At 36.8% G+C, this 23,917-nt stretch overlaps 1 protein-coding gene and 1 long non-coding RNA gene across 5 annotated transcripts; one reads left to right on the forward strand and one right to left on the reverse strand.

The window, feature by feature from the left end:
* Positions 1-126: 126 nt before the first annotated feature.
* Positions 127-908, reverse strand: LOC107793781 (uncharacterized). Its single transcript, XR_001649805.2, has 2 exons — positions 650-908; positions 127-503 (listed from the first exon to the last, which is right to left on the reverse strand). It is a non-coding gene; the product is annotated as an uncharacterized LOC107793781 (long non-coding RNA).
* On the forward strand, positions 448-16,494 carry LOC107793779 (disease resistance protein Roq1). 4 transcript variants are annotated; one of them, XM_016616218.2, is made up of 6 exons: positions 1,120-1,663; positions 12,053-12,234; positions 12,316-13,133; positions 13,554-13,850; positions 13,965-15,125; positions 15,219-16,494. In XM_016616218.2, exons 1-6 carry the CDS (start codon positions 1,176-1,178, stop codon positions 16,296-16,298), a joined length of 4,026 nt encoding a protein of 1,341 aa, XP_016471704.1. In that variant the 5' UTR covers positions 1,120-1,175; the 3' UTR covers positions 16,299-16,494. The 4 variants fall into 4 exon arrangements, with proteins under 4 accessions (XP_075100042.1, XP_016471703.1, XP_016471704.1 ...); XM_075243941.1 differs by lacking the exon at positions 1,120-1,663 and adding an exon at positions 448-569 and having other exon boundaries at positions 12,053-13,133; XM_016616217.2 differs by having other exon boundaries at positions 1,027-1,663; positions 12,053-13,133.
* The last annotated feature ends 7,423 nt before the right edge of the window (positions 16,495-23,917 follow it).

The following is a 23,917-nucleotide window of genomic DNA, read 5'->3' on the forward strand; positions in this document are numbered from 1 at the left end:
TAATTGTTATAACTGTGACATAATAGTATCGATTATCCGGGTTAAAAAATTTAATTTGATTTAATTTAAGGTAAAGTGTGATACGATAAATAACAGAAGCACAAAAAATAAAATAACGCATATAACTCAGGGGATCAAAATTACCTACTGGTAAATAATTTCACTAATATAATGGAACAAATGTACCAAATTTCAAATCCTAAATTATCGATTCAGCGTTTATTTGGTTGGATTTTGATAATTGAGAGAGTGAAACCTTAAGAAAGAAATGAGATTGAAAGAAAGGTGGATTTTCCGGCCAAATTCAGCCGGAAATCTCGAACTTGACAAATCTTTTATGGTTCCGGCAACCAGCTATATGGACAAATCACCGGCAAATTTGTTCTCCGGCGGCGTACAGAGAAACATCTCGAACCTCTTTGAGCTCAATCTCTCTTACAATCACTTCTCCGGAAAAATTCCGGCGAGTCTCCGGTGGGCTTCACCAACTTCACTATCTTCAGCTTGAATGGTCGAGAAAAAGTGAAAAAAGAAATTAGGTTCTATGCACTGACTATTTGCACAATCAGGTAATTGAAGATATTCTATTTAATAGCATTAATTGGAATAAATGATAAGTAATTTGCTATAACGTAATTGAAACCATTACCGTGTATATATAACTTTAATTGCGAGACCACGCTCTTAAAATCAGTTTCAGAACAAAATTAGACGCAAACTCTGTACTTTCCCCTTGTTTTGTATTTCACATTTTGTTTCAATGCACACTTTCTATATTTAGAAATAATTTTATTTTAAAGTTTTTTATTTTACGAGATGATACAGGGCCACATAAATACGTATGAATTATTTTAGACCATCAGTTTCAAAAATGTTTAATTCTTTTTTAAATTTTGTGTCCAATCAAAGTGCTACTCGCGAGGAGTGAACAATGTGGTTTCAAGTTACTTTGGTAGAATTTACCAAGAACTGACAAAATGAATAAAATATACATAAAGGAAGGAGCAGATACACTTTCGTCAATTAAAGAATTACTGGAATGGTGAGCAAGTCTTTGCTAAACCGTGTTGATAAGTCAACCAAAGACTTATAACAATAATAAAGAAGATGGTGCCTTAAATTGCAACTGAACACAACTTTCCTACATCTGCAAACTTCTTTCACATTCACCTACAATGGCTTCTACTTCTTCACCCACTCAAAATTGGAAGAATGATGTTTTCTTGAGTTTTAGAGGTGAAGATACTCGTAAAACTTTTGTGGGTCATCTCTACTATGCTCTAAAACATAAAGGGATTCATACTTTCAAAGATGATGTAAGGCTGGAGAGAGGAAAGTCCATTTCACCTGAACTTGTGAAAGCTATTGAACAATCAAGATTTGCTATTGTTGTATTTTCTAAGAACTATGCATCCTCCACTTGGTGCTTGGATGAACTTGTAAAGATCATGAAATGCAAGAAAGAATTAGGACTAACTGTGATGCCCATATTCTATGACGTAGATCCATCGGATGTGAGTAAGCAAAGTGGAACTTTTGCTGAATCATTTTCTAGACATGAGGAAAATTTGAGAGATGATTTGGAGAAGGTGCAATGTTGGAGGGATGCATTTGGTGAGGCAGGCAAAACAGCAGGATATGATTTACCAAATGGCTACGACGGGTACAAGGCTCTCTTTCATATTCCTTCTTATTCTCTGAATCCTTTTAGCATAACAAAATTCATGTGAGTCAACGATACTTTAATCCCAATAGTTGGGGTTATCTATACTCTTCACTATTCAGGGGATTCATAGAAAATTCACTCAAGGAAACATTTCTGTAGTTTATCCAGTATACCGAACTGAAGATATATCCTCAGTCAGGAATATTAATAAGTTTTTGGGAAAGCAAGGTAAGAGCTTGGTTCATCATTGACCAAACAATAGCCTCAAAGATATGTTTGAACAGCTTAGAGAAGCTAAAAGTAGGTATACTATCCTTATGCAATTTAAAAGAGAGAAAGAAAAGGTAGGGCTGAAAATAAAAATATGTTGCTTTTGTGTTCGAGTACCACAATGGTTGAGGGTATGAGTTATTGTCTCCTTATATGGATTTGGCAATGCTTACTTCATGAGCTAGTTTTGCAGTTAAGTTTGGCACATTTTCTTAACATGTTTTTTAGAGCCAAACCCATCTCTATTCTTGGTTTACCCAATTTTATGGTCCTCATGTTATGTTGTCCATCCTCCAAATGTCTAGTTCTGGACGCGTGAAAGGAGTTAGAATCCCACATTATTTTTGGATATGAGTTGTTGTCGCCTCATATGGTGTTGGGCAATCCTCATCTAATGAGTTAACTTTTGGGGTTAAGTTAGACATAATGTCCATTTTTAATAATGGTCGTTTCCTAAAAGATATATCTCTAAATGAAGAAAGAAAGGTAAATGAGAAAAATAAGTAACAAACCATTAACTAGGAAAGGAATTGTGAGAAGTAGCACAGAAAAGTTTCATTAATTATGTCTAAAGTGTTTTACAATACCCTATTTATATAGATTACATATTAATAGATATTTGTTTTCCGATGTGAGACATTATACATTATTAACTATCTAGCACTCTCCCTCAAGCCGGTGCATATAAATCATATGTACCGAGCTTGTTACAGATGTAACCAATACGAGAACCAGTAAGGGACTTGGTGAAAATAATCTGCAAGATGATCATTCGACTTCACAAACTTTATAACAATATCTGCTGAGAGTATCTTTTCTCCGTCCTCTCAGGGAATACCAGATTTGACGCAATATGATGAGCAACTTGATTATCACATACTGTTCTATCTAGCTAATTTCTCCGAACTTCAATTCTTTAAGCAACTGCTTGATCCAAACTAGCTCACATTTTGCCATGGCTCGATATTCTGCTTTTGCGCTGGATCGAGCAACTACATTTTGTTTCTTGCTTTTCCAAGAGACCAAATTACCTCTTACTAGAACATAATATTCAAACGTAAAACGTCTATCAGAAGGTGATCCTACCCAATCAACATCTGCGTACCCAACAATCTGCTCATGGCCTCGATCCTCGAATAGTAATCCTTTACCTGGAGCTGACTTTATATACCAAAGAATGCGAACAATTGTGTCTTAGTGACTATTACATGGAGAATCCATAAACTGACTTGCAATATTCACACGAAAAGAAATGTCAGGTCTAATCACTATGAGGTAATTCAATTTTCCAACCAACCGCCTATATTTCCAAGATCGCTAAGAGGCCCCCCCTGTCCTAGCAGAAGCTTAGCATTCGAATCCATATGAGTGTCAACAGGTGTGCAGCCTATTATTCCTGTCTCCTCAATAATGTCTAAGGCATACTTACGCTGTGAAATAACAATACCTAAGCTAGACTAAGCAACCTCAATACCTAAAAAATACTTTAATCTGCCCAGATCCTTAGTCTGGAAGTGATGAAAGAGATGCTGCTTCAGATTAGTAATACCATCCTGATTATTACAAGTAATAACAATATTATCAACATAAACCACCAGATAAATACACAGATTAAGAGCCGAATACCGATAAAACACAGAGTGATCAACTTCACTACGAGTCATGCCGAACTCCTGAATAACTGCGTTGAACTTACCAAACCAAGTTCGAGAAAACTATTTCAAACCATGGAGTGACCTGCGCAATCGGCATATAAGACCATTAAACTCCCCTGAGCAACAATACCAGGTGGCTGCTCCATATAAACTTCTTCCTCAAGATCACCGTGGAGAAAAACATTCGTAATGTCTAACTAATAAAGAGGCCAATGATGAACATCAGCCATGGACAAAGAGAGGCGAACGGATGCTACTTTAGCCACGAGAGAGAAAGTGTTACTATAATCCATCCCAAATATCTGAGTGTATACTTTTGCAACAAGACGAGCCTTAAGCCGATCAACTTAGCCACCCGGGCCGACTTTGACTGTATAAACCCAATGACAACCAACAATAGATTTACCTGAAAGAAGAGGAGCAAGCTTCCAAGTACCACTCGCATCTAAAGTAGACATCTCGTCAACCATAACCCGTTGCCATCCTGGATGAGATAGTGCCTCACATGTAGATTTAGGGATGGAAATAGTGGACAAAGATGATACAAAAGCGTAATGGGGTGATGACAGGCAATGATAACTTAAACCGACATAATGGGGATTAGGATTAAGGGGTTGTTTGGTAGGAGGTATTAGAAAAAACAATGCAAGCATTAGCTTTATGCATTACTAATCCCTCGTTTGATACATTTTCTCAACCTATGTATAACTAATACTTGTATTAGTTATACATCCTATTTGGTATTATCTTATGTATAACTAATACATAGCAAACCATGGTATTAGCAATGCAAGGGTTTTTAATAGTTGCATAAACATGGTTAAAGACATAATTGCCCCTCAAATCCCTTAAAACCTATTCCAAATACTTTCTGCTATATTTTGTAATTGACATGTTGACTTCACATGATCGTTGTTTCAGTTTACTATTTTAATACTGACGGAAAAGTATTTAAAAATATCTTGTGTTTGTTTAGTAAATGAAAAATATTTTCTGAAAAAACTATATACTAAAGATTAATAATAATATTAACAAATGGAATAGTGTAAAAGAACCCACTATTTGCTCCCCTGTAAAAAAAAACAATTGGCTTTAAAGAGAGTAAAAAATGTGGAGGGTAATAAAACTGTTGCAATAAAAATAATGTACAAAGTTAAAGAATGTCGGAGGGTATTTTTGTAAACAATCAATTTTTTGCAATGCCTTAATACCAAACCAAATAGTTGATAAGAAGTAATCTCAGCATAATTAATCCCAACCTTACTAATACGCTCTATTCAGCGTTATTCTTATACCTCATACAAAACGACCCCTAAGTATAGACCGTACACCTTTTCGGAGTGCAATTGGTGGACTAGGAGGAAACAAGTCTGCAGTAATTGCATGCAAGACGTGAATCATCTGGGCGTGATGCTGGACGTGGACGATGATGATAAGTCAAGAGTGGTGGCCTTGTGGCCGGGGATGTAGGAGGAGCAACTGTAGACTCCTCAAAAGTCTATATAGGTAGTAGTGGTTGTGTTGGTTTTGTGGATGTAGATTCCTCACAAGTAGGTACAGGTAAGACCTCAAATATATTAAGATGATCAGAAGAAGTAAAGGTTGAGAATCAAAAACATAAGATACCTAAGAAGATCAAGTGAGTAGCAACGATACTTCTTTTGAACCCGAGAATAACCAAGGAAGACACACTTAGGAGCTAGCTTATCTTTTCCGGGAGCTAAGTTGTGAATAAAACATGTACTCCCCAAAAACACGAGGAGAAAGAGAGTATAAGGGTGACTTTGGAAACAATACAGATGGATATAAATTATTCATGTAATTTCATATGTAAAAAATAAGTTTCTAAAATAAAATATAAATAATAATATCCTATCCTCGCATATTTTCTAACAAATCTTGTAAGAAGAAGAAATTATGAAAAAGAAGGAAAGAGGCTAAAAGACAAGAGAATGAAGCAAAACCACAATTGCACACATCATCTTCATATTCGCAAATGTGGAATATACATATGGGCTTATGGAAAGAGACAATTAGAGATGAAAAGGAGCATAGTTGCATATGTGGAATCTATATACGCAAGGTCACATTCGCATACATGGAACCTACATTTGCAAGTCTAACTTATGAAGTCATGAATGGAAGCAAAAGAGCTATAGATGCATATGTGGAATCTATATACGCAAAGGTCACATTTGCATACATGGAACCTATATTTGCAAGTCTAACTCATGAAGTCAAGAATGGAAGCAAAAGAGTCATAGATGCATGCGTGGAATCTATATTTGCAAAGGTCACATTCGCATACATGGAACCTACGTTTGCAAGACTAACTAATGAAATCAAGAGTGAAGCACAAGTGCCATAGTTGCATATATAGAATCTACGTACACAAAGGTCGCTTCGCATACATGGATTTCACATTCGCAAAAGTGGAACATGACAAAAGCTACTCATCTTTTCCTATAAATAGCAAGCTCCCTTTGTATAAGGATATAAAATCTTTGTAAGACAAGAACTAGTCTTGGTCTTCTTTTCTTGTAGTAAAAATATTTCTAGTCTTCTAAATATCTTTTTTAGCTTTTATTACTCCATAATGGAGTAATCTCTTTTCGTTGGGATAGTTGATGAAGCTTGATATATTTTATAATACTATCTCAGTTTTTATATACTCTTGGCTTGAAACTTTTTATTTACATTTCATATTATGTTGGAATGATAGTTTTTAATTACTCTATTATCACGTCTATATATTTTATCTCTAAGTTATTTCTTATATTAATTTTGTAATTCTCGCAGAGCAAAATTAATATATAATAACTGATGAATAAAATAGTAGAGTGAAAGTAATTTTTCAGCAAACTATTATTTCAAGTCAGTAATCTTCCTTGCCTCAGTTTTAATTCTCACGGAGGAATTGTTGTAGGCAAGATTATTGATCCTTAGTAAAAATATTCTCACGAAATTTTTACTTTCTTTTAGCATAATTCAAGCAAGAAAAATATTTCGGTTTAAACGTCATTAGTCTTAAGTTGATTAATTAACATAGTTCTCACGGAGTGTTATTAATTGATTATATTTTAGCGGGCAAAATATAATTGTATTAGAAATAAGAAATTATTCTTTTAAGAAATAAATGTAGAAATTGAGATTTTATTATAGTAATATTATCAAGTGAATTCAATGACTCCCAACTCTTTTTAAAATTATAAATCTTCCAAAAGTTATTTGTTTTGTTTAAGTAATTAACAAGTTTTAAATCTCACTCACTTTTCATCAATTTGATTCTCTCAAATAGTAGTTAAAATATTACAAGTCTGTAGCATAGATTATCCAGTCTTTGTGGGACGATATCTTAAACTATATTAGAATTTGACAGGGTACGAGCGGAAAATTCCAATGCACATTGGCCTTGTCAAAAAAAAGGATGAACGAAGAAAAAAAATGTTAAAAAAAAAATTAGGTGAATATAAGATCTTTGAAATTACAAAAAAAAAAAAAAAAAAAGAAGAAGAAAAAGTGTTATCAAAGGGAGGAAATATCGAGCACCAAGAAATGTTTGCTCCAAGCTGGGGAAAAGAAGTCACTCTAAAAATATCCTTATCCTACCAGCCTGAAGCCTGACATTACAAGCCAAGAAAAGTCCTAGAAAGATTCTAAAAATCAGTGTTGAATCTATATTAGTGGAGAAAAATATGAGAAGCAAGCGTATGGACAAGAGTATGATACTAACTGAATAAGTGATCATAAATCTATCAATTCTGAAAGATTCAAGGGAAGAAGATTGCAAGTTCTTGTTGATCAAAGCAGAATTCAGAAATAAGGTAAAAGATTTGGTGAATTTAAAAAGGTTAATTGCATTGACCATATTGGAGGATATTTATTATGTATAAATTTTCTATCCTACAATAGTCATGAATTTTGGAAGATATATTTTTAAAGTATTCTTTTTCCTCGAGGACGAGCAAAAGTTCAAGTATGGGGGTATTTGATGGATATAAATTATTCATGTAATTTCATATGTAAAAAATAAGTTTTTAAAATAAAATATGAATAATAATATCCTATATCACATATTTTCTAACAAATCTTGTTGGAAGAAGAAATTATGAAAAAGAAGGAAAGAGGCTAAAAGACAAGAGAATGAAGCAAAGCCACAGTTGCACACATCATCTTCATATTTGTAAATGTGGAATATACATATGGGCTTATGGAAAGAGACAATTAGAGATGAAAAGGAGCATAGTTGCATATGTGGAATCTATATACGCAAGGTCACATTCGCATACATGGAACCTACATTTGCAAGTCTAACTTATGAAGTCATGAATGGAAGCAAAAGAGCTATAGATGCATATGTGGAATCTATATACGCAAATGTCACATTTGCATACATGGAACCTACATTTGCAAGTCTAACTCATGAAGTCAAGAATGGAAGCAAAAGAGTCGTAGATGCATGCGTGGAATCTATATTTGCAAAGGTCACATTCGCATACATGGAACCTACGTTTGCAAGACTAACTCATGAAGTCAAGAGTGAAGCACAAGTGCCATAGTTGCATATATAGAATCTACGTACACAAAGGTCACTTCGCATACATGGATTTCACATTCGCAAAAGTGGAACATGACAAAAGCTACTCATCTTTTCCTATAAATAGCAAGCTCTCTTTGTATAAGGATATAAAATTTTTGTAAGACAAGAACTAGTCTTGGTCTTCTTTTCTTGTAGTAAAAATATTTCTAGTCTTCTAAATATCTTTTTTAGCTTTTATTACTCCATAATGGAGTAATCTCTTTTCCTTTGGATAGTTGATGAAGCTTGATATATTTTATAATACTATCTCAGTTTTTATATATTCTTGGCTTGAAACTTTTTATTTACATTTCATACTGTGCTGGAATGATAGTTTTTAATTACTCTATTATCACGTTTATATATTTTATCTCTAAGTTATTCTTATATTAATTTTGTAATTCTCACGGAGCAAAATTAATATATAATAAGTGATGAATAAAATAGTAGAGTGAGAGTAATTTTTTTAGTAAACTATTATTTCAAGTCAGTAATCTTGCTTGCCTCAGTTTTAATTCTCACGGAGGAATTGTTGTTGGCAAGATTATTGATCCTTAGTAAAAATATTCTCACGAAGTTTTTATTTTCTTTTAGCACAATTCAAGTAAGAAAAATATTTCGGTTTAAACGTCACTAGTCTTAAGTTGATTAATTAACATAATTCTCACGGAGTGTTATTAATTGATTATTTCTTAATGATCAAAATATAATTGTATTAGAAATAAACAATTATTTTTTAAAGAAATAAATGTAGAAATTGAGATTTTATTATAGTAATATTATCAAGTGAATTCAATGATTCCCAACTCTTTTTTAAAATTATAAATCTTTCAAAAGCTATTTGTTTTGTTTAAGTAATTAACAAGTTTTAAACCTCACTCACTTTTTATCAATTTGATTATCTCAAATAGTAGTTAAAATAGTACAATTCTGTAGCATAGATTATCCGGTCTCTGTGGGACGATAACTTAAACTATACTAGAATTTGACAGAGTACGACCAGGAAATTCCAATACACATTGGCCTTGTCAAATACTGAATGTGGAATCTGATTATGGATAATAGATGAATGCATCCGATTAATCAAGTAACAAGCTGTAAGAATTGCATCGCTCTAAAAATGCAGCGGAACATGGGGCTGAATGAGAAGTGTGAAAGTAGTTTCAATGAGATGCCTATTCTTTCTCTCTGCTACCTCATTTTGCTGAGGGGTATACGGATAAGATATTTGATGGATAATTCCTTCAGAGGTCATAAACTGCTGAAACTGAGAGGAAAAGTATTCTAAAGCATTATCACTAAGAAAAGTTCGAAAAGAAACACCAAATTGATTTTTAATTTCAGCACAAAAATTTTGGAAGATAGAAAACAACTCATAACGATCTTTCATTAGGAAAATCTAAGTACATCTTGAGTAATCATCAATGAATCTAACAAAATAATGAAATCCTAGGGTTGAACTGACTCTACTAGGATCCCATATATCAGAATGAACTAAAGAAAAAATAGACTTTGAACGAATCTCAGCACTACACGGAAAGGTGACTGGGGTATGTTTCCCAAGTTGACACGACTTACAATCTAATATAGACAAACTAGGCACCATATCTGAAGCTTGGATAAACTCGGATGTCCTAAACGTCTGTGAATTAGATCTGGAGGGGACATACTGTGGAGGGATTGGGTGAGTTAAGATAGTAAAGGCCTTGTGATTCACGCCCTGTACCAATCGTCTGTCCCGTACTGCGGTCCTGCATAATAAAGGAATCATCGATAAATTATATGCCACAATGGAGGGCACGAGTCAAACGACTAACAGATGCAAGATTAAAAGGATAAACATGGACATAAAGAACAAAAATCCGAAGTGACAGAGGATAAGGGATTAGCTTGTGCAACTCCTTTTGCTTTTGTTTGGACTCCATTGGCTAAAGTAACATTGGAAAGAGACTTAGCATAAACAATATTTGACAAAACTAACCTATTACCAGAAATATGATTAGAGGTGCCGGAGTCCATGATCCACGGTCGAGTAATACGCTGGAAAACACAAGCAAAGAAATTACTAGCAACAGAGGTATAAGTATGAGCAATAGAGGCTACTTGTGGAGGTGTCTGTTTACTTGCTAGATACTGAAGTAACTCATTATATTCTTCTTTAGTTAAAGAAAAACCCTGGTTACCTATAGTCTCGGTTTGAGCAACATGGGCATTTTTAGGCGGTCGACCATGCAAAGAGTAACACACCTCACGAGTGTGTCCGAACTTATTACAATAAGAACACTTGGGTCGAGATCTTCCAAAATGACCTCATCCTCGTCTATTCTCCATAGTGTTAGATATCCGATTTTCCATTGTCGGATATGCGATAATAAATGAATCAACACTTGGTGGTGACACCACTGTGTGACCGGGTGGCGTAGCAAGACGAAAAAATCGAGAGAATAGTTCATCAATCGTAGGAACCGAAGGACTAGCCAAAATTTGGTCAGGCACCGAGTCAAGATCATTAAGCAATCCAGCAAGTGTAAGAACTAGAAACATCTTCTGTCACTGCTCTTGCTGCTTTTCAACACTAGCAGTGACTGAAATCAACTTCTCAAATTCCTCCATAACTGCCTGCACCTGTCCCAAGTAGGTAGGCATCCAATTCCTGTTTTTCTTAAATTTGTCATCCGTGATATTACCTCATAAAATGAGTTATGTGATTAGTGTGTAAAGTACTAGCCTTGTACCAAACTGAAAAACATATCTGAAATGGACGAAACAAAGGTATTATCTTGGAATTAATCGATCGCTATAACAAACTACATAATTGAACATTACTTTTCTCCCAGAGTGCTTTGGCCTTTTCGTCTCCATCACTAGTCTTCTTGGTTAGGTGATCTTGAACACCTTGACCCTTGCACCACAACTCAATAAAAGAAGCCCAAGCTAAGTAGTTTGAACTTCCCATTAAGGGTTTCAAAGTAATCATCAAACTTGAATTTCCAGAACCCGTGCTTTTAGAATAAAAAATATTAAGTCCCAAAGACATTGTTGGACCAAATAGCATAGACAATCAAGAACAATAAAAAACTCACAGGAACAGTGAAGAAAAAACACTGTATCTCGCCGGAAACTGAACAGTTGCCGGAAAATAAAAAGGTTATCGGAATTTGATATAACTTAGATGGATAGACTTGGAATAGTCTCGCGAGCAAGCTGTCCAAAAGGAGTTTTGTTAGAAACTGGCCAGAAGGCAGCTCACGTGCCGGCGCGTGAGGAGATCTCGCCGGAATTTTCCCCTTTTGGTCGGCGGGTGTGGGCGCATTGGGGGGGGGGGAGGTATTTTTTGGTGGAGTTTGCTGGGGTTTGGTTGCCGCAAGGTGGAGGACCCTGTTGTGGTGTTGGTTTAAGTACAACATTGAGGGAAACGTAGGTGACGCAATAACAGCCCTAGAAGTCACCGAAAACTGAAAACATGGCGACTGTTTGGCGGAGTTTTCTTTTCCGGATGTTTCGCAGCAACGCTCTGATACCATGTGTGAAGTATAGCACGGAAAAGTTTTATTAATTATGTCTAAAGTGTTTTATAATGCCCTATTTATATACATTGATTACATAATAATAGATATCTATTTTCCGATGTTGGACATTATATATATTACTATCTAACAGGAACCAATGGAGTATGTGAACAGAGAGAGATGACAGATGATTGAGCTCAGTATTTTCTGATTTTCATGGTCCCAAAAGGATTAGAAATACTAAATCTGTTACATAATTTCCCCACTAATTTTTTTTTATGGTTTTGAATGGACTAGGAATACTTAGACGTATCAATCATGCACTCTGTTTGTGAAGCTTCATTTCAAGTTGTTTTTGCAATTGCTTGTACAGGTATGAATCTAATTGCATCCAGCATGTTGTTGAAGACATACTGGGTAAATTGTGTCAAGTTACTTCAACCATTGATAATGATTTAGTGGGGATGGAATCTCGAGTGCGTGAAGTAAGTTCATTACTAAGGATGGAAACACATGATGTTCGTTTTATTGGAATTTGGGGGATGGGCGGCATTGGTAAGACAACAATTGCAAGCGCTGTGTTTGGCAAATATTCTGGCCTATTTGAAGGTGTTTGTTTTCTTGATAATGTTGCAGAAATGCAAAGGACATATGGACTGCAATATTTGCAAGGTGTTCTCCTCTCAAAAATCCTAAAGGTAAGCTTAACTATTACAAGTGTATATGAAGGCATGGAAATCATAAAGAAGAGGTTGCGCACAATGAAGGTTTTGATCATTCTTGATGATGTAAATCAAAAAGACCAATTAAAAATGTTAGTTGGATGGCATGATTGGTTTGGTAGTGGTAGTAGAATTTTGATTACAACAAGAGATAAACATTTGTTAGATAATCATATTGTGGATGAAGTGTATTCTGTGAACTTGATGACTCTTAATGAAGCTATTGAGCTATTTAGCCTACATGCCTTTAAGCAAAGAATTCCTAAGAAAGACTTTGAGGAGCTTTCAAATCAAGTTGTACATTGTGCCGCTTTGCTCCCTTTAGCTTTGAAAGTTTTAGGTTCGTTTCTCTATGGATTAGACAGGAGCCAGTGGAGATCCGCTTGGGAAAGCCTGAAGGATCTGCCAAATGATGAAATTCTTGCTAAGCTTAAGATAAGTTTTGAAGGACTGGGGCATGTTGATCAGAGACTCTTTCTAGATATTGCATGCTTTTATAGAGGAAAATTGAGGAGTTATGTAGAGGAAATACTTGAGAGCTGCGATATCGGATCTACAATAAGAATAAAAGTCTTAATTGAAAAGTCTCTCTTATTTATCTCACCATATGACACAATTGAAATGCATGATTTGATACAAGAAATGGCCTGGCACATCGTGAGTCAAGATGACTCGCGAAGGAGTAGAATATGGCTTCCCGAGGACATCGAGGATTTGTTTACTGGGAATTTGGTAAGATATGTCATTATCTCATTCATAAGAACTGTATTGCCATCATCCACTTTTAGGTTATCTGTACGGATTTCTTGTTCTTTTTCTTTTCTTTTTTCAATTATTTTGCAACATAGAATAGCGTTGTATTTTGTTTTCTCAATTATTTTGATACACTGACACACACACACGGGAGGGAGGGAGGGAGGGCTCACATTCTTTTGTTATCAGTTGTTTCTTTTTCCATATTGTTGTATTTGTGTGGTCTCGTCTTTTGGTAGCTTTTTCTTGAATTGAACTACCAATGAGTATATGTAAGATTAGGAGACATCCCCTTGCAAGCTCATGCCAATACTACTTCAAGTATTAATCGAACTTTCAGCTATGGAAATGATTTCACACAATAGTGTTTTCTAAAGGTTTTCTTTTGTTTCCTTTTAGGAAGCAGAATCTGTGGAGGGACTATGGATACCAAGGAATTACATTCCAAAACAGGATATATCATATTACAACATCAGTGAAGCATTTAGGAGAATGAAAAGATTAAGGGTACTTGTAGTTAGAGCAACAAATTTCTGCTCTATTGACCCGATTACTCATCTTCCTAGCAGCCTAAGGTGGCTTGATTGGGAAGCTTGCCCTTTAAATTCATTGCCACAGAGTTTTGAACCATCAAAGCTTCTTCGCCTTGATATACTCGAATGTAGTACACTTCAGAAACTCTGGTTAATTCCGAAGGTAGAATTGTTACCATTCCTTTCCTTTGGCATTCTTATTCCATATTTTAAAAGTGAAATCAATCCACTTGCTGAATGTTATCACATAATTATAATTTCTTTCTATGCTAAACAGGGTTTGGACAAATTAAAAACTTTGTACCTCAGCTATTGCGAACACTTGGAAGAAGTTCCAAGCTTTGAGTTGATGCCAAATTTAGAGAGAGTAAAGCTAGAGGGATGTAAGAGTTTGAGAGAAGTGAGCCCATCGTTTGGAGTTCTCATGAAGCTCACTTCACTGGAGCTAATTGATTGTCAGAGCCTTGAGAAGCTTCCAAGTTATATTCAGATGGAATCCCTTAAGAGTCTCAAACTTTCTTGTCTTCCAAAGTTGAGGGAATTACCAGAAACCAAGGGGTTGCACCGTTTATTGACATTGGAGCTAACTGATTGTCAGAGTCTTGAGATGCTTCCAAGTTGTAATCAGATGGAATCTCTTGTGATTCTCAAACTTTCTTGTCTTCCAAAAATAATGGCTTTGCCGGCAACAGAAGGGATGCACCATTTATTGGAACTTGTTATAGAATATACTCCAATAGTAGAGCTTCCGGTGTCAATTGGAAATCTTGGTTCCCTCAAACAACTATGGTTAAGTCATTGTAAAGATCTGGTAAGCATTCCGAACAGCTTTTCTTGTCTGAAGAATCTAAGAGTTCTTGTGATCTACAACTGCAAAAGATTTGCAGATTTGCCAGAGAAGATGGGGGACTTGAAGCTTTTAGAAAAGCTAGTAATATCTGGTACTGCAATTTCCCGTATACCCCCTTCAGTTGCAGACCTTGGTGAACTAAGCTTTTTATCATTCTCTCGCTGGTTTGGATACAGAGAAGATGCAACTTTTCTGTTACCCTCTGCATCAGGTTCATCGTCGTTTAGGGTGTTAAAGCTTAAGAAGCACACACTATGCAGTGGAGAACATTTTCAGGATCTTGGATGCTTATCTTCTTTGGCTCACTTGGATTTCACTAGAAATGATTTTACGAGTTTCAATGAAAGCAACAATCAGCCCTTTCATTACCTAGATATAACATTTTGTGAGAAGCTTGTATTGCCCAGACTTCCAGCATGCATAAAGGAGTTATATGCATATGATCCTTTAGTCTTGAAAAGCATTCCTGATTTCCCCACAAAATATTCAGAGCTGTATTCAGTGTCATTCGCACAGCATATTGAGAACAGAGGGGAACTGACTGATATCTTGCACTTTGTCCTTCGTTTAATTAGTGCGGCATCTCAGGTATCGCTCTTTCTCTCGCTCGTCATTTTTCTGCTTATCCGATTAAGTTTAAGGAAATGGAGATTGGAGCTGATGCAATTTTCTTTCGTGCAGTGTGAGAAAGTGCTACCTTTTAGCATTTTTTCCCCTGGAGATATAAGATGGAGCGGGTTCAATTATTATCGAAAAGAACATACAAAAAGATTCTCCACTCCACTTGATCCATGTTGGTATGAGAGTAAATTCAAGGGATTTGTTATATGCTTTCGTGTACCATTGGATACTGTTCAGAACCAGAAACCTTTGGATGCTAAATCACGAAGAGGAAGTCACTGGTTCGGTTGCACTAAGGTTACAGTTAAGTTAGTGCAAAGATATGACAGGCAAGAACAAGATGTACTCCAGAAAAAATGTTTGATTGTTGCTCGCCAAGCATTTTGCTCTCATAGTAGTAAATATGCCATTTGCTTTAGCTACATACCTTTTGTAGCACTATGGCATACTTCTGATAGTGAAAAGGGGAAGAAGCCAAATGACTATTGCTTCTTTGAGGCGTCTATAGACCCAGGCACTGCAACAAAATGGGGACTTCTTCTGGTGTACGAGAATAAAATTCAACAGATAGATCAATCAACCATCGTGGTCCAACGTGATGTTGAGTCTCCAAGTTCTGACCTGTTGAGAGAATCTAATGATGACCAAGGCCAGAAAACGGAGGATGCTTCTGTTAAGAGAAGACGGCTTGATATTTGTCAAAGAGATAATATGGTTTCATTTGAAGCTGGCTGCTCTATGAAATTTCAAGCGATAAAGGACTCATGCTCTCCCAGTGAGTTTCAAACTTTCCAAATAATTCCTGATCAACAATTGGAAACACCATGCTCTTCTGCAGCTCAAAGCTTCCGACACAGGGAAGAGTCATGCTCTTCTGGACAGCCACAAACTTTACAGCTCCCTCTAGCTGATCCACAAGTTGATGAAGTGATAAATGAGGCTACTTCCGGCATGGTATTTGAACAACTGGAAGCGCCAAGCTCTTCCGAGCAGCCTGAATCTTTTGAAGTCTCTCCAGATGAGCACAAAGATAATTCAGTGACAAATGGGTCTAGCAGCTCTGAGGTATTCCAAGAATTGGAGGCACCATGCTCTTCTGGACAACCTCAAATTCTCCAGCTCTTTCCCGAGCATTCATGATTTAGAATCACTTGCAGCCTCTGTTCTAGCGAAAAGGCAAAAAATGGCCGGATGTCAACGTTGACGTGAAGATTTTGGATATTATGTTTTCCTGCATGCTTGTTGGGTGTCTCCATGTCGTCTTTTTCTTCTATCCTGATGCTACTTTTAGGTACTTCTGTTTGGTTTCAATTAATAGTTCTCTTTGTTTCGGTTATTTATCTTGCATCTTAGCGTGGTTTTTCTTTCTGCTACTTCTCTCTCAATACATATTAAATACGATATATTTCTATATACCAAACCTCCAAATCCATTTTTCCAACAAGGCTCTATTAGCTCCACTTAGATTCAGCCCTTTGTTTGTTGTTATGCTTCGTTCCTCAAGAGGAAAAGGGGAAAAAAAAAAAAAACTCTGTTAAACACCAAAGCCGTAACTCCACCTCCTCCACCTTCATTGGAGCTATTTAGAGAATGTAATGATGAGCATTGAGCAAGGTCTGAACATGAATGATGTTTTTTTTAAGAGAAGATGATATGGTTCTTTGCCCTTTTTAATCTCAATGGTCCTTTTGTAGGGGTGGGTATCGGTCGATTCGGTTCGGTTATGAATATTATCGGTTTCGCCTATCGGTTATCGGTTTACAAATATCATAACCCGATAACCAAACCGATAAGATATTGGTTATCGGTTAATCGGTTAACGATCATTATCGGTTTGGTTATCCGTTTACCCGATAAGATAAAACAACTAAAACAGTTTCGCAATGCATAAAACTGTTTTGCAATGTATAAAACAGTTTCGATATAAAACTGTTTTAGCAAAACAGTTTTATAAGATTTGCAGTGTATACAACAGTTTCGGTAAAATCAGTGTTCTTAAGATCTTCTTTGTTCAAACGACTAGCAGTAACTCTTTGTACATTGATATCTACCTTTTTAATATAGTACAGAATTATGTATATACATTAAAAAGTTTATTAATTATGAAATACAAATTTTATAACAACTGACACAAGATAACTTTGTAACAACTCAACAATTAAAGCACACGACAAATCTAACTTCAACTTTCAAACAAACTAAGTAAAATCTAGAGCCAGAATGCTTTCAAACAAACTAAGAAAAAGATGAAGATGAAGCAACTAAAAAATTACACGAAGAATCAAGATGAAGCTGAAGAATGTAGCTGAGAAATGCGATTGAAGAGTGAAGTGAAGATGCGACTGAAGAATCTGAAGGATCTGAGAAATGAAGTGAAGATGCGATTGAAGAGTGAAAGAAAGAAGCTGAGAAATGCGACTGGCGTCGGCCTGAGTCTTGACAGGCTGACTGGTGAGGGCGTGAGGCGGAGAAACTTACAAAGAATAGGGAAATCAAAGAGTGAGCTATGAATTATGAAACCATAGTATGTATATACTTAAGGGTAAACTAGTAAATTAGTTATTCCTTATTGGGTTATCGGTTTTACCCAATAACAGAATTGTCGAACCGAGTCCGAACCGATAACCCAATAAAAATTAACCCGTTACCGAACCGTTAACTCAATAACCTAATACCGATAACCTAATAAATAATTAATGGTTCGGGTTATCGGTTTTACCCAAAATATGCCCACCCCTATTCTTTTGGATACTGTTGTTTGTTTCCAATTTATCATGCTTCTAAACTGTCTCAGAATTATCTCTTTTTATGATATAACTGTTTGTGGTTACGCGACCTTTGTGCAGTTTATAGTAAAAAAAAAAATCTACTTAACTCTTTCTTCTTAACTGGCTTATTCTACTACATCTAATAAGGGGAATAGTACACGGGAGGTCAACATGCTTGTCTGACATGAATAAGGACATTCTTGTAATTACAATAAAATAGAGCAACATGATTGGCCGAAAAGAGCTTTTACCGTAGTTGGTACATAAATATTTTAGTGCCTTGACAAAACTACTTTTTGCTTACTCTCATCAGCCATTATCACATCCTTCTCACAATTTAGCACATCCTTCTTTTTTTTGGTGTAAAAGATAACTTGTATTAAGTAAAAGTTGCGTACAGAGGTTGGTACTCATGCACCATAGTACATAAACTAACATTAGTTACATTATCAGGTAGATGTGAGGTCTCGTCCCTAAAGTCAACATGTTGACGATCCTTATTACTGGTAGCAGCTGTTGTCCTAGCTATTGGCAAAACGGTAGTATCAACAACATCTGTAACTACTAGGTTACTAACAAAACATGGCTAGCTATTGTGATAGGCTGCTTCTCTTGTATTTGGGATAGTTACAAGACTTTGAGTCGTGGTTCCCAGTTGATCTGCCTGCAGTTGACTTGATACAAAAAAGGTGATTCAACAAAAACTTGCAGTGTAGCATCCTCTTGCATCCTACTTCCTAACTTCGCAAGTTAGTCTGCTACTCCATTTTGTTCCCTGTACACATGTTGAACTACTAGATCATGTAGCATCTTGAGGAGGTGCCTGCAATCAGAAATTAGATTAGTGTATTTAGAGTCATCCGTTGCTAAAAGTGTGATTACCTCCTCTGCATCAGTTTCCACTTCCAGTGGCAATAATTGCATTTGTATGGCTAGACTTAGCCCTCATATGAGGTTCTGCAGCTCTGCTGTGATACAATGAACATGTGTGACTGGGCCAATAAAGTCCACCATCCAAACGCCTAAGTGGTTCCTAATCACTCCTCCGATTCCATCTGTATCAGTGTTAGAAAATGTTGCCCCATCCGTATTTAATTTGTAATAGTTTGGTTTTGGAGGTATCCATCTAAGATTGAGACGTACCCTTTTAGGTTGTATGGGTTGTGATGCAGCCATATATGCAAACTCAATAGCTTGATGTAAGACTAATTTAGGACTAGGTTTTAATGCTTTGTAATCATAGATATTCTGATTACGTGTAATCCAGATATTCCATAGACTCAATGGTATAAAAGTGCGTCTGTTCAATTTATGAGGGAGTTGGAGTCCTTTTGAGGGTATGAGTTTATGTAGCCAAAGATTTGGGGAATCCATGGTTGAGAGGTTACGAATGTAACCATAGATTCCTATAGAAAGCCAATATTGTTTAGCATTAAGGCAAGTTAGAAAGATGTGATTTATAGTTTTGTGGGCATCCGGATAGATTGAGGTAGTGACAATATAATTGAGGTAGTGGCATGTGGGTAGTCTATTGTGTTGTAAAAGCCAAAGGAAAGTTTTGATTTTTGGCTGGATTGGCAGAACCCAAATCCTTTTGAAAAGATTGGGTACATTAGGAAATTGGGTGTCATTATTTGCTAGTGCCTTATACATAATTTGGACAGTAAACCGTCCGCTGTTTGTAAGCGCCCAAAAGTGGAGTTGGTCTGGTTGTTGTGTATAGATAGAACGATATTGCTTATTGAAAGCCTTTTTTATGTCAGGATGAATATCAAACGGGAAATTGGCCCAATTCCATCCCTAAGGTGTTAGTACATGAGAGAGTGTAAATGTTTGATGAAACTGTGGTAGGGGCTCTACAAAGAGGGATCTCAAAGGCGTCCCCGATTTAATCTATGGGTCAGTCCATAACCTAATATGGTGCCCTGTCCCAATTCGCCACTGGAGACCAAGTTGACAGTGGTTCCAACCTTTTAAAATATTGCGCCAAGTTAATGAGTGGCTAACGACTGATATTAGTGGAAGTTATTTAGTTAAAAGAGTCTTAGCCCAAAGAGATTGAGGCGTGTGAAAAATCCGTCATGTCAGGCTTGCTAGCAAAGCGTTATTCTTAGTTATGAGAGTTTGGATATTCAATTCGCCTCTTTCTGTAATAGTGGGAATTTGCTTCCATTGGAGGAGATGTAATTTTTTCCGTGTAGTAGTGGTACCCCACAGAAAGTTTCTTTGGTAACGCTCCATCTTGTTAATGATATTTGTTGGAGTATGGATGTATTGCATGACATGGTTGGAGAGAGTATTGAGTGTAGATTTGATGAGTGTAGTTCTCCCCGCCATAGTCAAAAAATTTGGTTTTCCAACCAGCTAGCCGGTTTTTAAAGTTGTCTAGTAGGAATTGAAAATCACTCAGTTTGGGACAAGAGTGAAACATAGGAAAATCCAAATATTTTCCAAAAGAGTTTCCTTCCTTTATTGAGAAAGATTGTAGAACAAAGTTTTTATTTGCTTCTGAGCAATTTTTTGAAAAAAGATCTTTGATTTGTGGAAATTAATTTTTTGGCCTGATTGTTGATTAAAAAGACTAATAACATCAATGATTGCATGATAACTCTTTGTAGTAATTTTAGAAAGTAGTATGATGTCAGCTGCAAAGAATAGATGAGAAATATTAGGACCAATTTTTGAAATGTGGATAGGTTGCCATTGGAGATGATCCACTGACTGATTAATAACATGCGAGAACATTTCCATACACATTATGAAAATGTAAGGTGACAAAGGGTCCCCTTGACAAATGCCTCTAGATGGGTGAAAGTAGGAAGTACGGGTTCCATTAATGAGTATGGAAGTAGATGTAGTAGTAATACATGATTAGTTAAGTTATTGACGAAGGAAGGTTAAAGTAAAGAAGAGTTTTCTGGATAAATGACCATTCTAGGCGATCAAAAGCTTTTTCAAGATCTAATTTTAAAAGCATGTTACTAGTTTTGCCTTTCATTTTTTGAAAATGAGATAGGGTTTCCTGAACTATTATAGCATTGTCTGAAGCCCTATTTCCCTGTTGGAAGCTAGTTTGTGTTGGGCCTATAGATATTAATACACAAGCTAATAGGCATGTATTGCTGGATGGTATGCGCATTCTTGACTTTGGGAATCAGGCAAAGATAGGTGCGATTAAGATTATGAGGGATGACCTTGTCTAGGAATATTTGGTGACAGAAACGTTTAACCTTGGGGCCTACTTCGTGCCAGTATTTTTGGTTGAAATAAGGATGTAGGTCATCCGGTTCATGAGCTTTATACGGTTGAAAACCATGAAGAGCACCAGTGATTTCAAAGTCGGTAAGAGGTTCATCCGTTAAATGGAAGTCAGCTACAATTTAGCTTCCTCTATGTATACAGTCAAAATTGTGTATCTCCAACTTATAGGCTCGAGGGCTCCTCCTAAGTCCGAGTCCAGGCAAGATCAAGTTACAGCTCGAGGGACCTGACTCGGGTTCGAAGGCGAAGCTCGATGCATACCGAGGTCGAGTGTGCTCGACCCCGAAATAGTACCGTTATGGATTTGTACTAGAACGAGTTGGATTCCTGCCACATTCCCAACGTCATAGCGCAAATTCCGGAATATGATTGTACGATTCCGTACTAGGCAGTTAAACAGTTGTACCAAGAATATTCCTTACTGTAAATAGAAATATTCCTTATTTAGGGTTTCCCTATTATATAAAGGGGACCCCAATCATTTGTAACATCATCTAATCATTGAGTAAAGAATATACTTTCTACTTTTTGCCTATTATTCATCCGAATTGTCCTTTAGCTTTATTGTTCTTACTTGACTTTTCCTATTTTATCGTTCTTATTGCCCTAAGTCACCTCGAGGTCCCTAAGCTCGAGGTCACTGCCGCTAAGTAGTATTGGTTTAGTTTACTTCTATCTTTCATTTCTTCTTCTTATTTCTTGATTATTAATTGGTATTGAACTAAATCACATATTTTTAAAATCACTAATCAAATTTAATTGTTACTCGTATTTTCGAAGTAAATAGTTTGGCGCCCACCATGGGGCTAAAGATAATAGTGATTGTTTCTTTACTGATTCTCATTACACACGTTGTTTTTACACTTTTTATTGTCAAGATTTTTTGATTCTCAGGCTAAAACATGTCTAGAACACAAAACGCACTTGTTCATGACAACGAAAGGTCTTGGAGAAAATAACAGTATAGGGATCGGTGTACCACCGATAAACCCTGAAGAAATGCCAAATATGGAGCCAGTTGATATCAGTTCACATAATGCTCTAAACGTGGATTCAAGCACAGACCCCGTAGGGAATAAATGCAGGGAAGCTCGATCTGGTAGCCAAGGAGCAGGAGGAATGGGAGATGGGGGAATCAGCCTCCAAGTGATATTCGAGATGCTGCAAGCTCAGCAAATCGTCGTCGCTCAACTTCAAAGTCATAATAAGATTCCGAGCGTAGTTGAACATGAAAATACTCGACATGCTGAACCAGAACCGGAGAGATCAAACGAAAATAACTCGGGGACTGACCCCACCATTATGAGGATGCTCGAAGAGCTCGCCAAGAGGATCAAGACCGAAAAAAAGAAGATTGAGGAAAATGACAAAAAAGTGGAGATTTACAACTCTCATGTTGATCAAATACTGGGGGCACCTTCGATCTTGAAAAGATTAGATGCCAAGAAGTTTATACAAAAACCATTCCCTCCTAGTGCAGCTCCGATGCCCATTCCCAAAAAGTTTCGAATGCCCGATATACCCAAATATAACGGGACAACCGACCCTAACGAACATATTACTTCATACACTTATGGAATCAAAGGAAATGACTTGAATGACGATGAAATCAAGTTAGTGTTATTGAAAACGTTTGGAGAAATACTATCAAAAGGGAGCTATGATTTGGTATCACAACTTAGCCCCCAACTCTATTGACTCGTTTTCTATGTTAGCAGATGCCTTCGTGAAAGCACACACCGGGGCCATAAAGGTGGCCATGAGAAAATCAGACGTCTTCAAAATAAAACAAAGGAACGACGAGATGCTTAGGGAGTTCGTGTCCAGGTTTCAGATGGAAAGAATGGAATTGCCGCCGGTCTCTGATGACTGGGCAGTACGGGCCTTTATGCAAGGTTTGAATGAAAGGAGCTCGAATGCGTCTTGCTAAAGCAAAACTTGATCAAATATCCAGCCATGACATAGTCGGATGTGCACAATCGTTACCTGTCAAAAATCAGGGTCGAGGACGACCAGTTGGGAGCCCCCTCGGGTTCAGTTCATCCTAACAGATTTGCAGCCAAGCCCCCGAGGGACACAGACCGGGAATCAAGATTTAACAAAGAACGGTATCATCCATATGCCGATCGAAGGAATAGCGGCCCGAGCCGCAATGCCCCTCGGAGCAATCGGAGAAACGCTCGAGGTCAAAGTTCTCAGGGACTCATGAGTAAGAGTGGGTTCGATAAGCATTCCAACCCCGCCGAGGCCCCTCGATTATCAGAGTACAACTTCAGCATAGATGCATCAAGGATTGTTTCAGCTATTGGGAAAATCAAAGACACCAAGTGGCCTAGGCCAATACAGACCGATCATTCTCAAAGGAACCCGAACTTGATGTACAAGTATCATGGAACACATGGTCATAGAACAGAAGATTACATCCAGCTAAGGAAAGAAGTGGCTCGGTTGTTCAACGAGGGCCACCTCCGGGAATTTCTAAGTGATCGAGCAAAAAATCACTTCAGGGAAAGGGATGTAAGGAAAACTAAGCAAGAAGAACCACAACATGTAATCCACATGATCATTTGTGGAATCGATATCCCTCAGCGACGTGTGTTCAAGCGCACCAAAGTATCAATCACTAGAAAAAAATTGGCTCGGAGCTACGTGCCCGAGGATGTCTTATCATTCTGTGACGAGGAAGCAGAGGCATATCTCAGCCTCACAACAACACCCTGGTAATCTCTA

The sequence above is a fragment of the Nicotiana tabacum genome, chromosome 22 (assembly GCF_000715075.1).
Source record: "Nicotiana tabacum cultivar K326 chromosome 22, ASM71507v2, whole genome shotgun sequence".
Lineage (NCBI taxonomy): Eukaryota > Viridiplantae > Streptophyta > Magnoliopsida > Solanales > Solanaceae > Nicotiana > Nicotiana tabacum.

Excerpts from the sequence above, each read along its gene's own strand:
- LOC107793779 (XM_016616217.2), top strand. The coding sequence starts at position 1,176 with ATGGCTTCTACTTCTTCACCCACTCAAAATTGGAAGAATGATGTTTTC. Across the intron at positions 13,134-13,553 it reads ATTTGTTTACTGGGAATTTG|GAAGCAGAATCTGTGGAGGG; the intron begins GTAAGATATGTC and ends GTTTCCTTTTAG. Across the intron at positions 13,851-13,964 it reads AACTCTGGTTAATTCCGAAG|GGTTTGGACAAATTAAAAAC; the intron begins GTAGAATTGTTA and ends TATGCTAAACAG.